General features: G+C 39.0%; 1 protein-coding gene across 1 annotated transcript in view; it reads left to right on the forward strand.

Annotated features, from left to right (window-relative positions):
- Positions 1-15,920, forward strand: part of LOC122815758 (kininogen-2-like) — a 340,159-nt gene that overhangs the window by 247,783 nt on the left and 76,456 nt on the right. Inside the window, exon 7 of the mRNA XM_044088520.1 lies at positions 874-1,034. Coding sequence (XP_043944455.1) covers positions 874-1,034 — 161 coding nt within the window. The remainder of the gene's footprint in view (positions 1-873; positions 1,035-15,920) is intronic.

The raw sequence follows: 15,920 nt of genomic DNA on the forward strand, positions 1-15,920 counted from the left end.
CTCAATTCTATTATCCATGTAATTTCACTTATTTCAGTCAAATTCACTATGTCCCTGCCTCTCCTTGTCATATTCTGAAGATGTATAACCATAAAACCAAAAGCATGTCCAGGATAGGTTTTAGCATGCCGAGCAAGAGCATTGCATCTAGACATTAACCTAATATCAGTAATATGTTGTAGAACTCATTGTTTTAACATACATATTAAGGGTGGATTGTTTTAGCCATGGTGGCCCAGTTTGGTTCTTCTGCTGTTTTGTATCTTGTCTACAGACATGGATCTTTGATGCCACTGGGAGTTTTATTTTTATTGTTGTTAAATAGGCTAAAAGCAAAGGAAAATTACTTAAGTCGTGTTATCATATGAGGAATATTTTGATTTGATTACAGTGAATTAAATGCACTTTATGAGAAGAAAATGACAGCTGGATGACATTATCTTATAAGCATATATTTAAGTGGAAGCTCTCTCAAGTTTTTATTTTTTGTCAGTTTAAAAGTGAAAATTGAACTCTGCAAAAAATGTGTGGCTTGTGCAATATGTGCATTAGTTCATTGCCTATATTCTCTTTTGGAGTCTGAGGTAAAACATGACTATCTGGCTGAATTTTAGTGGAACATTTAAATGTTATCTGTTGCATACCCCATGGACTATGCACTTTTACATGCCCACTGATTAGCCTTACTCCACATGGAAACTCTCTGCCCTTTACAACATTACAGTCTGATTGTGAGTATATAACCAATATATTGTGACGGCTGTTTGTAGTTTAATGCCAGCATATTTAAATGATTTAGTTATGTACCCAAAAAAGTGGGTAAAGTGTTATTATTATTATTATTATTATTATGTCATGTTTTCTTTATCACAGGTGTTGCTATTACAAAGGTGACATGCATTGGTTGCTCCGTACCCCTTCATGTAAATGATACCAGAGTTCAGAAAAGTGTTAATGATACCATTGCCAAGTTCAACAATATCAGCCAGTTGGTTCCATTTGCAATGGATCAAGTCATTTCAGCTACACATGAGGTAATCATCATCACGTACTGCATGAACCTCCTTTTTTTAGTCTACATTAAGCCTTGTATAAAAGAAAAGCAAGTGTTTGACAATGAATAATTGTTAACCTGCACTGTATCTTGGAGCATTGCGCCAATGCTTAACTCTGCTGAATGTGGCAATGAATGATGAGATAAATAAATGGAAACTGTAATAATATTTCACATATGAATGTTTAATGCTTCCTGGAACAGTTACCTGAGCTTGATAGCATTCTAAAAAAATGCCTGCAGCTGTAGCATAGTACATATGAGGCTGCTTTATTGAGAAGACTGCATTGGCAAAATTCACAGTATGCTTGTATTATTGATAAGTTACTGCTGACATTCTCAAACTTAGCATCTTTGTAATTAAATATTGTAATGAATTAGTACATATTTGGCTTGAAAAGTGTGGTGGATACAAAGTGTTCCTGTTTTCCTGTGACGTACAAAAATGTTCTAGATTGTGAAAAAACATGTGAACTGTGAAGAATTAGCCAACTGTAGTTATACATGTTTGAAAATGTAAAAAATGTGTGTGTGTGTGTGTGTGTGTGTGTGTGTGTGTGTGTGTGTGTGTGTGTGTGTGTGTGTGTGTGTGTGTGTGTGTGTGTGTGTGTGCATGCATGTCTTTATAAGGACAGGGAAATTACCCTATTCCATGGGGGGTCAGTAATTGGTCTTGCAGTTTTCAGTTTGTGTCTGACATTACAGTAGGGGTGGAGAATAAAATGCATTTTTTTGGAGGGGTGACACTAATATGGGTGCATAGTGAAAGTTTGAGGAGAGGAACTGTGATCCTGGGAACTATAACATTAGTAGCATGATTAGGGGAATACGTATTGTCTGAAAATACACTGTCTTAGAATATTCCCTCTCACTCTGGGACACAGCAATCTCAAAGTTAATATGTATACGTAGCAGGGGTGTTAGAGGTGTAGGGTGCAAAACCACAATCTCAGAGTTAGTATGTATAAGTAGCAGGGATGTGAGAGGTGCAGGAGGCAAAGCTCCAGTCTCAGAGTTAGTATGTATAAGTAACAGGGGTGTTAGAGGTGTAGGTGGCAAGGACCCAGCCTCAGAGTTAGTATGTATACGTAGCAGGGGTGTGTGAGGTGCAGGAGGCAAAGCCCCAATCTCAGAGTTAGTATGTATAAGTAGCAGGGGTGTGTGTGAGGTGCAGAAGGTAAAGCCCCAATCTCAGAGTTAGTATGTATAAGTAGCAGGGGTATGAGAGGTGCTGGAGAAAAACCCTCAATCTCAGAGTTAGTATGTATAAGTAACAGGAGTGTTGGAGGTGCAGGCACATGGGGTAAAGCTCCAGCTGTAAAAATACTTTAAATGTTTAAAAAGTAAGTTTCAGAATATGATGTTATTTTGGTTGAATTGACATTTTGCAGTGCTGGGACTTGTAGTATTGGGTCCTGCACTTCTGATAGGGAGCTGCTAAATTGGTAGGGGCTGTCAGGTTTGGGTAAATCACAGTGAGGAGGGGTTTAGGATGCTGGAGGCTTGGACTAGTAGTTGGTAACTAGTTTAATGGGGTAAATATAAATGATTCATATAGACACAGAATTGCTGGTGTTAGTTATAACTTTATGTAGGCTCACACTTCTAGTGGCGGGTCTGCAAAAGAACTTTGGATGTTCATCACTGTAACAGTGATTCATGAGGAGAAATGTGAGCAGGCAATTGCCAAGGCTTTAGAAAATGATGGACTGTGTTCTGAGGTAGCTAGATCCAAGGTATGAGGATGAGACAATGAGACTGTAAAGGGATCTACTGAGACTTCAGGTGGCGCATTGTCTGCAGGTTTGGAACTAGATAAGATTCAGAGATACACAGATTGTTACTAGGCTAATGACCTGGGGGGACCTTTCTAAGCCTAGTTAAGTTTTCCAGAAAGAATAATGATGTCCTGTATCTGAACAGGACATTAAGAGCCAGGCATTTTAACAGGGCACAGGACTGGGAAAAAGCAGTCATGAAGCCAAAGGAGTGAGACAATATGTCTACGGTGTGATATCCCCAGTCTATACCATCCTTGTGAAATGGAGATGGCAGAAACAGGACAAAAGTAATGATTCTTTATTACAAACAGCAGCATATTTACACTTTAACTTTGCCCAGAAAACCATCTGAGCTTCACTCAGCCTGCAAATTCAGACTCAGATCAGCTAAACCTGCTCCCTGATATATGTGCACATATATGCAGAATAAAGACAGTTGACCACTGTGATCTTCAGATGAATGTGTTTTTTTTTCTGCAACATTTTATATAGCTGTATATCTATATCTGTATCTATATCTATATATGTATATCTATATCTATATATGTATATCTATATCTGTATCTATATCTATATATGTATATGTATATATATATATCTATATATCTATATATGTATATATATATATATATATATATATATATATATATATATATAGACATATATATATATATATATTTTTACTTAGATATATATATATATATATATATAGATATACACACACACACACACACACACACACATGGATTCACTGCAGAATCTCGAAATCCCAAAACATCGAATGTCATATGATCGAGACCATATTATCGATGTTTCAGAATATCGAATTCCAAAACAATCCCACCACAAAAACCTATTTAAACATTTCTGCACCCCCACACCCACACTACTTAAATATATAAACTCTGAGTTCGCACTACAGTGAGGAAAATGGTAATCTCCTATTCTGCTCTGTATGCAGACTTCTGTTCAGAATTTCGAAATTCTGAAACCTCGATCATATGGTCTTGACCATATGAATTTCGAGATTTCAGGAGTTCGAGATTCTGAAGGGAGCCCATGCACACACACACACACACACACATATATATATATATATATATATATATATATATATATATATATATATATATATGTATATATGGTTCCACTTCATATCATCGAATTGTCGAAAACTTATTTCATCAAAAACTCATATAATCGAATCTCAAATCATTGAAAACTATAAAGCAACTACAAATAACATTCCACAAAGATTTTACTACATTTATGCGGGGGGGGGCAAGACCCCTGCACCCCCATGTGGCTCCACCCCCCGCACCCCCCGTAAATAAATATACCATCTCCAAGGTCACACTACAGTGGGGGTAAAGGTAATTTCCTAACCCCATTGTATTGCGACCTTGGAGTTGGTATATTTAATTATGGGGGGGTGTGGGGGGTGCAGGGGGGCTTTCCCCCCTGCATAAACATAGTAAACAGTGTCTGGGATGTTATTTATAGTTGCTTTATAGTTTTCAATGATTTGAGATTCGATGATATGAGTTTTTGATGAAATGAGTTTTCGACGATTTGGTCTCGATGATTTGAAATTCGATGAAATAATAATTCGATGATATGAAGTGGAACCATATATATATATATATATATATATATATATATATATATATATATATATATATATATTATTTCAAGATGAATTCATCAAGAATGCAACTTCTGGATGAATTATTAAAGCAAGACCCCATCTGCTTGACTTGGTGGTAGCTCAGGTGGATGTAAAAGATCCCATATCACTTATTGAAAAAAAGTAGGTGACGATCCCCCCGTCCTGATTAAATTTCCCTTAGTCAGTATGAATATAACTTTGAGTCTTTCTTGAAAGTGGCCATTGGCCTAGTGAGACGAACCTGGTCAGTAAAGTGTAACTAAATAAATAAGTAAATAAAAGCCTATTCTGGAAATATAGCTCACTCAATGATTTTTTTTTGTTTAGCCCATTTTAACACGAGGTAAATTAGAGTAATAAAATACAATTTTCTTTTAAGTGCAGGGCAAGACTAGTGTTCATGCTCTTTTGTCAATTGATTAATAAACGTTTTGTTTTTGTTAAATGTTCAGAATGAATGCTGTTAAGGAAAGACAGTTCATTTCATGTCTTCTCAGTGGCCACCTCAAGATGTCTGCTTGGTTGGTCTGCTGCTGCTGATGGTGATGGGCGCACAGTGCATGGCAGTTATTAAACAAAATCACATCCAAGGCAAAAATGTTCAAGTCTTTTCTGAGAAATACCGATTTCTGACATGTACTTTATAAACTATCATTGTCTGAACTTATTAGAGGGTCCCCTCACTATCAGTTGGCAGTTATAAGTTTAATCTGTTTTATTCTCTCTCTCTTTAGCTATCTATATCAGTATATCTATCTATCTATCTATCTATCTATATATATATATATATATATATATATACACAGTTTGGAATTAAAAACTCTAAAAACTATAGACCAATAACTTGTCTCTAGATGATTATGAATTATATACTAGAATTGATGCCGACAGAGTTTATAGCTGTTTACAAGAAAACTCAATTATGGCAATAGAACAAATGGGAAACAAAAAAGTAATTTGGAACAAAGAATCATTTGTTGTTAAATAAAGTCATAATGGAGAATTGTAAAAAGGGGAAAAATCTAAGTACGGCATGTGTAGATTACAAAAAAAAGCATCTGACAGCATCTTATGGACATTCACGGATAAAGGAATAGTTACAGATGTATAAATTATAGTCTGCATTGATCAGTTACAGTGACCATGAAACAGTGGTAAACCACTTTGCAGGTAAGCCATGATAAAAGACAAATTATTATCCCAGGGATAAAAATTCAAAGGGGGATATTCCAGGGTGACTCTTTGTCACCGCTGCTCTTTTGTCTCACCCTTAACCCATTAAGCTGTCTACTTAACAGATTAAGTAGTGGTTACAATTTGGCACCCAGACAACAACAAAGTGTAAAGACCTCTCATCTTCTTTTTGTGGATGATTTAAAACTGTATATTTCATCAGATGAGGAGCTGAAAACACAACTGGAAGTGGTCAAAACTTTCTCAGATGATATAAGAATGACATTTGCTCTTAATAAATGTGCAAAAGCAACATTTAAAGCAGGAAAGCTGCAGCACAAGAAAATATCAATCTGGGACAGGAATGTGATCTACAAGAACTTGACTAGGAGGAGGTGTATAAATATTTGGGAATTGATGAAGGCTTGACAATAAAACATGAACAAATGTGAACAAAACTCAGTAAGGAATATTGTAAAGGATTTAATTTAATACTGAAAACAACCCTGACATCTAGGAACAAAGTCCAAGCTATAAACCAACTTGCTCTTCCTGTTCTCAATTACAGTTATGTGGTCACTGACTGTCCCCAAAAGGCATTGAATGAGTTGGATAAGAAAACAAGAAAAAAGCTTCACACTTACAAGTGATATATAAAAATCAGTGTATACCAGGAGTATATATTCCTCATTCTGAAGGAGGCATGGGCCTCCTCGAAATTGATTATGTTTAGATATGCAATCGTGAGACTGCATACATATCTGCTGACCTCAGCAGATCCAAACATACTGCAAGTTTTGAAGCATGGAGAAGAAATCTAAGATGACTTCCCTGCTTAGAATGGTAACCAGATTAGAAGCAGAGAAAAATCAGGTAGCAACTGAATGTGCCAAAAAAAAAAAAAAAAAGAAAGAATATAAGGAGAATTTATTTATTATTTATTTTACATTTGTTTACCGGGAGAGTCCGACTGGGCAAGAATCCCATTTTCAGTGGAGACCTAACTAGAAAAGCTCCACAGTGATTAGTACAATAGATGTAATAAAAACACAGATAAATTAAGTACAGAACAAAAGTAATGTCTGAAAAGCACAAACGTATAATTAAATCCAGGAGAATACCATACTGTTGTTGGGTGTTACAGTTATTTGGTGACAATTAATATGATGGCTAGTACATAAATACAATAAAATAGATGTTACTTGAATACAGAGCAAAACAAAGGAGGGGAATTATATTTTCTCAGTAACATCAGCATGGGGTTAAGATACATCGTTATTTGGCATTGGAGTTTGCTTACAAAAAGTGATATTATACATACAGTGTCTGTTACACTACAGTGGGATAAGTCTGCACTCACTTGTAGGCAGTAGCAGAGAGAGAGCATGGTTATGTTGAGGTGGGAGATAGAGACGGGCAGATGGTGATTAAGCATATATGAGCATTATTATAAAGAGAGTAGCATTTTACAGGAAGGGTGTACTTAAATACACTTGTAGATCTATTGTGGGGAGCTACCAGGATCTGTACAGTTACATATCCAAGACTTATCTAAATGGGACTGGAAGAGTTCCTGATTTCTAGGGGGATGCTGTTCCATGTTTTTGCAATACAGAAAGAATAGAGGGAGTCCCCAGAGCTATTTTTGCTTTTGGTTACTTCGATTAATACTTTGTTGGTGGATCTTAGTAGGTGTTTGTTGGAGTAGATATTCAGTAGGCCTTGTAATGCAAGAGTTTTTTCGGGACTATATAGAATCTGGTGGGCTGTTGTAATTTGGTTGAAGATGAGCAGGTTTGGTAATTCTAGCCAGGAAAGTTGCTTGAGTGCCAGGCAGTGATGTGTTCTGTAGGATGAGTCTGTAGCAAACTTTGCTATCTTATTGTAGCAAGTGTTTAGTTTGGTTAAGTCTCATTTATTTAAGTTGATGAGTATGGGGGGAGGCATAGAGAATTGTGGAGATGAGGTGAGTTCTAGCAATGGTAGCTTTACTGTTATTGGTGGGGTAATTTTTGCATCTATATAGGGTTTTGAGTTTTTTATGGACTTTTTTTATGGTATGTGTGATATGCATGTCAAATTTCATGAGGTGATCTATGAAAACTCCTAGCAGTTTGGTGTGTGAGACAGGTGTGAGAGGGGTGTTATAAGCTGAGTGTATTGTAAATGGGGGAATGGGGTCTATGGCTCTTGTGGGATGGAATATTATTAGCTGTGTTTTTTGGGGTTTAATATTAATTGAAAGTTACTAAACCACGTTTCGACAGCAGCAAAGGATTCTTGTGTTAATTTTTGGAGTTCGGGGAGCAATGTTGTGGAACAGATTAGGGTGGAGTCATCAGCTTTTTGGACCAGAGTGACATGAAGGGTAGCTCTGTGAAGTTTTTTGGTAAATATGGTGAAGAGGAGGGGCCAAGGATGGAACCTTGGTGGGCACCTAGAGTTATGGGTAGGAAGGGAGATAAGGTATTTTGACATTTTACTGCCTGTTGGTGTTTGGCTAGATAGTTCTGGAACCAGATTAGGTGGATTGGCTTAGATTAAGTTCAGAAAGTGCAGTAAGTAGTATGGCATGAGAGATGTATCAAAGGCCTTGGAGAGATCTAGGAAAAAAGTGGAGACAAGGTTGCCATTTTTGCGGTGTTGATTTACAGTATTGGTAAAGCTAATAAGGGCTGTGTTGGTACTATGATTAGGACGGAATCTGTGTTGGGTGTTGGTCAGCAGTTTATTAGTAAGGAGGTAGTTAATTATTTGAGCATGTAAACATTTTTTGAGGATTTTTGATGAGGGAGATAGAATGGCGAGTGGTCAGTAGTTTGATAGTTCCAGTGAGTTACCACCTTTGTGGAGTGGAATTATATATGAAACTTTCCATAGTGAGGGGACACATTGTTCTGACAAAGAGTGGTTAACTAACAGGGAGACGGGAAAGGAGATGGCTTTGACTGCAACCTTGAGGAAGTCTGCAGGCAAATTACCAGCAGCCAGGGCTGTGGGTTTAAATTTGTTCAGATGTTTTTATATTGTGCTAGTAGGAACAAGTTGCAATGAGAAACAATTGTGGTCTATGGATGAGGCTCAGAGGTTTGGGTGTGTGGTGGGAGTATTATTGTTAGTGAGATCTAGGATAGATTTGATGAATAACTCCTGATGAAGGACTCATGCCAATTTGATAGACTAAGTAATTGCAAAACGTATGTTGGTCCAATAAAATGTATTACATTCTGGTTGAGACTAGAGGCGAAGAAAGCTTTTAGGTTAAAGAAAGAGATCTTACGTGCAATACTTGGGAGGCTCTCTGTATTTTATTGATCGTTAATGAGAAGTTGGAAAAGGGACACATGATTAGTCACTAAATAAAAAAATATCTATTGGAGGAATTTCCTGAAACCTTGAAGAATATCAGTCGGCAAACTATCCAGTAACTCAGGAGGGCTAGAAAGCACAGAAAGTTAACAAAAAAGGGGCACCCACAAAGGAGGGGGAGTAAAATGATTCAGATATTGCACCCTTGCCACAGTAACCCTCAGAATTAACTCACTGCACTATCTTATAGTGCAGCAGTGTTTTTTTTAAATATGTATTTCAGATATCGGGTATTATTCCATGTTCGCACCAGATCATGGAGTAATCCATCAAACAACCCACAATGTGAGTGGTGGAGTTCTTTATGAATCTTCTGAGCAGTGATGTCTGTCAGCATTCTTTCTAATCATGATTTAATGCTGCAGAAAGAACTGTGATAGTGCAAGGCTTCAGTGCCTTCCACACTTCTAGACTGTAAGCTACACAGACAAGGACTAAAGGTGGAGGTGTCTCGATCTACATTAGTAACAAGTATACTTCAAGGTTGGTTAAACAGGATGATACCCTGGAGTTCATTCATGTGCAAATTACTATAGATACAGTCCCTTACCATATCTTAGCGAGCTGTAGGGCACCATCTATGACTCATGAATCATACAATTCTTATCTAGACCTACTGGAGGCACTGCCCATTCAACCAAACACACTATTCATGGGAAACTTTAACTTCCCCTTTATAATCTGGGAAACATGTACTGACTCTAACTTACAGGCATAATGTTTCTTGGACTTTATTAATAAAAATGTTCTTGATCAGTTGTGCGCACTTCAACTAGGGGTTGACACATACTGGACCTTTTTCTCACCAATATGCGAGAGCGCTGCACCCCTCGATGGTACGCCCACACTGGTGAGGTCGGATCACAAAGCTGTCCCATTAAAAATAAAAATCATCTTGGGGAAAAAAAAACAAACAAAATAAACTGTTACAGTTAGAACCTATTCTAAAGCAGGCTACATGCTATCAAGGGACAATGTTCCGCCCAGTCCAGAGTTCAGAAGAGCTTATGCATAACTATTCACAGTAAATGTACATACATGTAAATGACTGCATAGAGGCTGCTGTTTCAAGGAAAAATAAGCCCAAAACAAACCCCAAAACCAAACCACACTGGTGGAATCCTAATCCTAACAGGGTATATAACAAAAGAAAAAAATTATGGCCAAAGTCAGAAAGAGCAACTCTCATAATGACAAGAGCTCACTAATAAAACTAAACAGGGAAACTAAGAGGACAAATTAAATCCAACAAGACCAGTTATGAGGTCAAGACAGCTTCTCAGGCTAAAGACTACCACAAGGCCCTCTACAGCTATGTCTGAAACCTCAAAGGTTGCATGAATCAATGTGCAGAACCGGTAGTAAATGGTACCACCTGCACTGAGCAGAGTGACATAACAAATCTACTGGCTGCCAACTGAGCAGAGTGACATAACAAATCTACTGGCTGCCAACTGAGCAGAGTGACATAACAAATCTACTGGCTGACAACTGAGCAGAGTGACATAACAAATCTACTGGCTGACAAATTCAGCTGAAACTTTAGCTACCACCCCACCCCTGCCACCCCATGGGAAATCCCTACCAGCATACCCCCTCAACTACCATTAGGGGACATTTCATAGTGGCACTCACTAAGGCTAAAGCACAGCCTCAGTGGGGCCTGACAAAATCCCAGGTTGCCTCTTAAGTAACCTGAAACATGACCTATCAGGAACCTTTGAGTCACTTTTCAACTGCAGTTTCAAAACAGGTTATGTACCAAGTGAATGGAGGATGGTGATGGTTATCCCCCTTCACAAAGGTGGACCATCAACTGACCCCAGAAACTATAGACCCATTAGTCTGACTACTGTAATATGCAAAGCTATGGAACAAATTATCATGGAAATTATTAACAAAGGCATTGGTTACATTTAGACACTGGACCCATCCCAGTTTTGTTTTTTCAAAGGAAGGTCATACCTACTTAACCTGGCAGACTTCTTCGACAAGTTAACTAAGACAATGGATGAAGGGAAAATGGTGCATGCCGCCTACCCAGTCCTGGCTAAGGCATGTGACACAATACCTCACTCAGGTATTGTGGATAAACTCACCGAACTAGGCATAAATCCCTGCACAACTTTCTGAATTGCCAGCTGGCTCACAGACAGGACCCAAGAAGTCAGGACCTCCACCAAGAGGCAGGTCAACAGTGGAGTACCACAGGACTCAGTGCTGGCACCAGTCCTGTTTGGCATCTTCTTACTGGAGGTCAAGGTTAATGTCAAAGGCCTCTGACTCACCAGGTCTGCAGATGACTGCAAATTGGGAGATATCATAAATTCCCCCGTGACACTAATGACTTGCAAGATGGTCTAACACAGACAAATGACTGCTGCCAAAGCTACGGATTAGAACTCAGTGCAAAGAGGTGCATTATAGTGCCTTTTAAGAAAATGTCTACCCAGGCAAATAATTCCATTGGTAAGACAGGTCTATATCCCATTATCAAACTCTTAATTTATTGAGTACCTAATCATCTAATCCTAATTGGTGTAACTACCTATTCAGCAAATGATCTAATCATAGAAGTGGAATTCATTGAAAGATTTTACTTGGCCAACACTGTGAAATATACATTTTTTTACATTTTTGCAGGGGATGCACCCCCACACCCCTTGCAAATTAAATATACCACCTTTAAAATTGCACTACAATGAGGTAATGGGTAAATCACAGCCAGTCAGCATGTCAATCACACAACGTTTTTTTTCAGGATGGCCAAGTAACATTTTTTGATGAATTCCACTTTGATGATTAGGTCATTCACTGAATAGGTAGCTCGACAATTAAGGTTTGATGGTTAGGTATTCTTTAAATTAAGAGTTAGATGATGTAATATAGATGCCATAAGACACCCCACAGAGTTGACCTGTTAGTTAGAGATCTTGGAATATATGTAGACAGTAATCTGGCCTTTGACCAACACATAGCTAAGGTAGTAAGAAAATCATTCTGTTGCCCAAGTTATGAGTAAGGGCATGGCATCCAGGTCCAAGGAAGTTATAGAACCACTCTACTCATCCGTTATCAGACCCATCATTGAATACAATGCCCCCCCTTTGGCATGCACCTAACTAGGTATATGCAACATGCAACAGTTAGAATGCCTATAGAGGTTCCTTACCAAGAAAATCCAGAGTATTACCACACTGAGCTATACAGATCACCTTAGAGTCCTGTCTCTATATTCACTCTCTTGCAGGTTGTTGAGAGGTGATTTGTGCTTGGCATATAAAGTATCCTTAGATCCAGCCCTTTTGGAACTTTTGCACATCCACAAAATGAGCAGTACCAGAAACTCTGCATCCAGGGATTTGAATTTTGTTTGCGACATAAATAGAACAAGCTGGTGAGACAGATATGTGTATCAAAGGATCCCCGTGCTCTGGAATAGGCTCTCCATTCATGTGAAGCAGAGTCGATCCCTAACCCTTTTTAAACGTAACCTTGACATTTGGATGGGAAATCGCAAATTCATTCCTCGGCTATCCTCCATGTCTCTTATTGTCAGAGGCTGGCAGTAAACATTCCCTAACATTGGATGGATAATCATAAATTTATCCCGGGCTAGCCCCAGTGTCTGCTATAGACAGAGGCTGACAGTAAACATTCCCTAACTGACATACCCCTGCATAACTTTTTAGCAACCTCCTAACTTACATACCCCTCCTAACATACCACTCCTAACAAACATACCCCCTCAAATAAAATACATGTTTCAAAGGGGCACAGTTGTGTTGGGTTGCTTGGCTAGGTTTATAAAAGCTTTGGAGGTCATTAGCGTAGTATATACGTATGAAGCTATCATCTCACCATCATTACAGACCTGGGTCAGTTTTCTCAAGTCAGGCACATATACAAATTAATAAGCATCTTTGTATGAGGCTCAATCCTGGATGTTTGTACTACCCCAATAGTGTTGGTGTTTAACTGATTTTATGTAAGCCTTTGTCATTGAATTGCTCTGGTCTCAGGAGAATTCCCTTTAGACATAAGTTGTAGATTCAGCTGCTACATTAATGGGATGGCTTTTTCTCTCTTTATTCCTGGCCCCAGTGGCAATGTCAAGTGGGTCCAGTATTTCACATTCAGGGTTATAGCCAGAAATTTGGGAATTGTGCATCATCTGCCATAGTGTAGCTTTCTCCCCCACAGATGTAGTCCATACCCTATTAAGCCCACAAAAGCTCTTTAAACATAAACTGTGATAAACCTGGCATTTTAAAAATCCTAGCATGTCTCATTGCACAAAATATTTTTGTCATGTCTTTGCAAGTACTTGTATTATTCTTTCTACAGCTGTATTTTATGTTAGCTGCGAAGTCCTTGCAGTTCTTTTTCTTATTTTTTTTTATACCATCTTCCTTCAAAATTCTGCAAGTCCTAAAATTCTGCATCACCCCCTTATGTCTTGGACAGAAAGTCAACACTTTAGAGAATTATTAATTTTAATATGTAATAAAGAATCTGTAAAATCAGGAAAACAAAATAATAATTTTTTTTAGTCTGTAAAAATATTGATATGTATATATCATGGTTGCGTCAGGAAGGGAATCCGGTGTAAAATTTTGTCAAATCATACATGCAGAAAACAGTACAAAAATACATACTGGATTGGTCGAGGCCCGGGTTAACAATGACCGCCACCAGTACTGTTGGCCAACAGGGTGCTGGCAGACATTGGGCTACTGTTGGCCAAAAGAGGAGAAGAGGGGGAAGGCATGCCCGAAGGCAGGTAAAGGCTAGGACTGTGATAGTGAGGGTTGGAACTTTGAATGTTGGCAGTATGACTGGTATAGGGAGAGAGCTAGCTGATATGATGAACCGAAGGAAGGTTGGTATATTATGTGTGCAAGAGACCAGATGGAAGGGGAGCAAGGCTAGGTGTATTGGAGGCAGTTTCTAATTGTTTTATCATGGTGTGGATGGGAGGAAAAATGGCGTAGGCATTATCCTGAAGGAACAATATGTTAAGAGTGTTTTGGAGGTGAAAAGAGTGTCAGATAGAGTGATGTTTATGAAGCTGGAAATTGATGGTGTAATGATGAATGTTGTTAGTGCATATGCTCCACAAGTTGGGTGTGCGATGGATGAGAAAGAAAAATTTTGGCGTGAGCTGGATGAAGTGGTGATGACTGTACCCAAGGGTGAGAGACTGGTGATTAGAGCAGATTTCAATGGGCATGTTGGTGAAGGGAACAGAGGGGATGAAGAAGTGATGGGAGGTATGGTGTTAAGCAAAGGAATGCAGAAGGTCAGATGGTAGTGGATTTTGTGAAAAGGATGAACATGGCTGTGATGAATATGTATTTTAACAACAGGGAGGAGCATAGGGTGACATACAAGAGTGGAGGAAGATGCACACAGGTGGATTATATCTTATGTAGAAGGGCCAGTCTGAAGGAGATTGGAGACTGTAAAGTGGTGGCAGGGGAAAGTGTAGTTAGGCAGCATAGGATGGTGGTTTGTAGGATGACATTGGTGATCAAGAAGAGGAGGATGAGTGTGAGGGCAGCACCAAGGATCAAATAGTGGAAATTGAAAAATGGTAATTGTGAGGTGATGTTCAGGGAAGAGTTAAGACAGGCACTGGGTGGCAGTGAAGGGTTACCGAATAGCTGGATAACTACAGCAGAGCTAGTAAGAGAGATGGCTAGAAAGGTGCTTGGTGTGACATCTGGAAAGAGGAAGGAGGACAAGGAGACCTGGTGGTGGAATGAAGAAGTACAGGAGAGTATACAGAGAAAGAGGTTGGTCAAGAAGAAGTGGGATTGTCAAAGAGATGAAGAAAGTAGACAAGAGTATAAGGAGATGAGGTGCATGGCAAAGAGAGAGGTGGTGAAGGCTAAGGATAAGGCGTATGAAGAGTTGTATAAAATGTTGGACACTAAGGAGGGAGAAAAGGACCTGTACCGATTGGCTAGACAGAGGGACCGAGCTAGTAAAGCTGTGCAGCAGGTAAGGGTGATAAAGGATAATGAGGGAAACATACTCACAAGTGAGGAGAGTGTGTTGAGCAGATGGAAAGAGTACTTTGAGGGGTTGATGAATGAAGAGAATGAGAGGGAGAGAAGGTTGGATGATGTGCGGATAGTGAATCGTGAAGTGCAGTGGATTAGCAAGGAGGAAGTAAGGATAGCTATGAAGAGGATGAAGAATGGAAAGGCTGTTGGCCCAGATGACATACCTGTGGAAGTATGAAGGTGTTTAGGTGAAATGGCAGTGGAGTTTTTAACTAGATTGTTTAATGAAATCTTTGAAAGTGAGAAGATGCCTGAGGAATGGAGAAAAAGTGTTTTGGTGCCGATTTTTAAGAATAAGGGTGATGTGCAGAGCTGTAGTAACTACAGAGTGATTAAACTGATCAGTCACAGCATGAAGTTATGGTAAAGAGTAGTGGAAGTTAGGTTAAGAAGGGACATGATGATTAGTGATCAGCAGTATGGTTTCATGCTGGGAAAGAGCACTACAGATGCAATGTTTGCTGTGTTGATGGAGAAGTACAGAGAAGGTCCGAAGAAGTTGCATTGTGTCTTTGTGGATTTAGAGAAAGCATATGACAGGGCGCCTAGAGAGGAGTTGTGGTATTGTATGAGGAAGTCGGGAGTGTCAGAGAAGTATGTAAGAGTGGTACAGGATATGTACGAGGGTAGTGTGACAGCGGTGAGGTCTGCGGTGGGAGTGATGGATGCATTTAACATGGAGGTGGGATTACATCAAGGATCAGCTCTGAGCCCTTTCTTATTTGCAATGGTGATGGACAGGTTGACAGATGAGGTGAGACAGGAGTCCCCGTGGACTATGATGTTTGCAGATGACATTGTGA

This window comes from Protopterus annectens, chromosome 11.part0 (genome assembly GCF_019279795.1).
Source record: "Protopterus annectens isolate FY-2018-M chromosome 11.part0, PAN1.0, whole genome shotgun sequence".
In the NCBI taxonomy this organism is placed as follows: Eukaryota; Metazoa; Chordata; order Ceratodontiformes; family Protopteridae; genus Protopterus; species Protopterus annectens.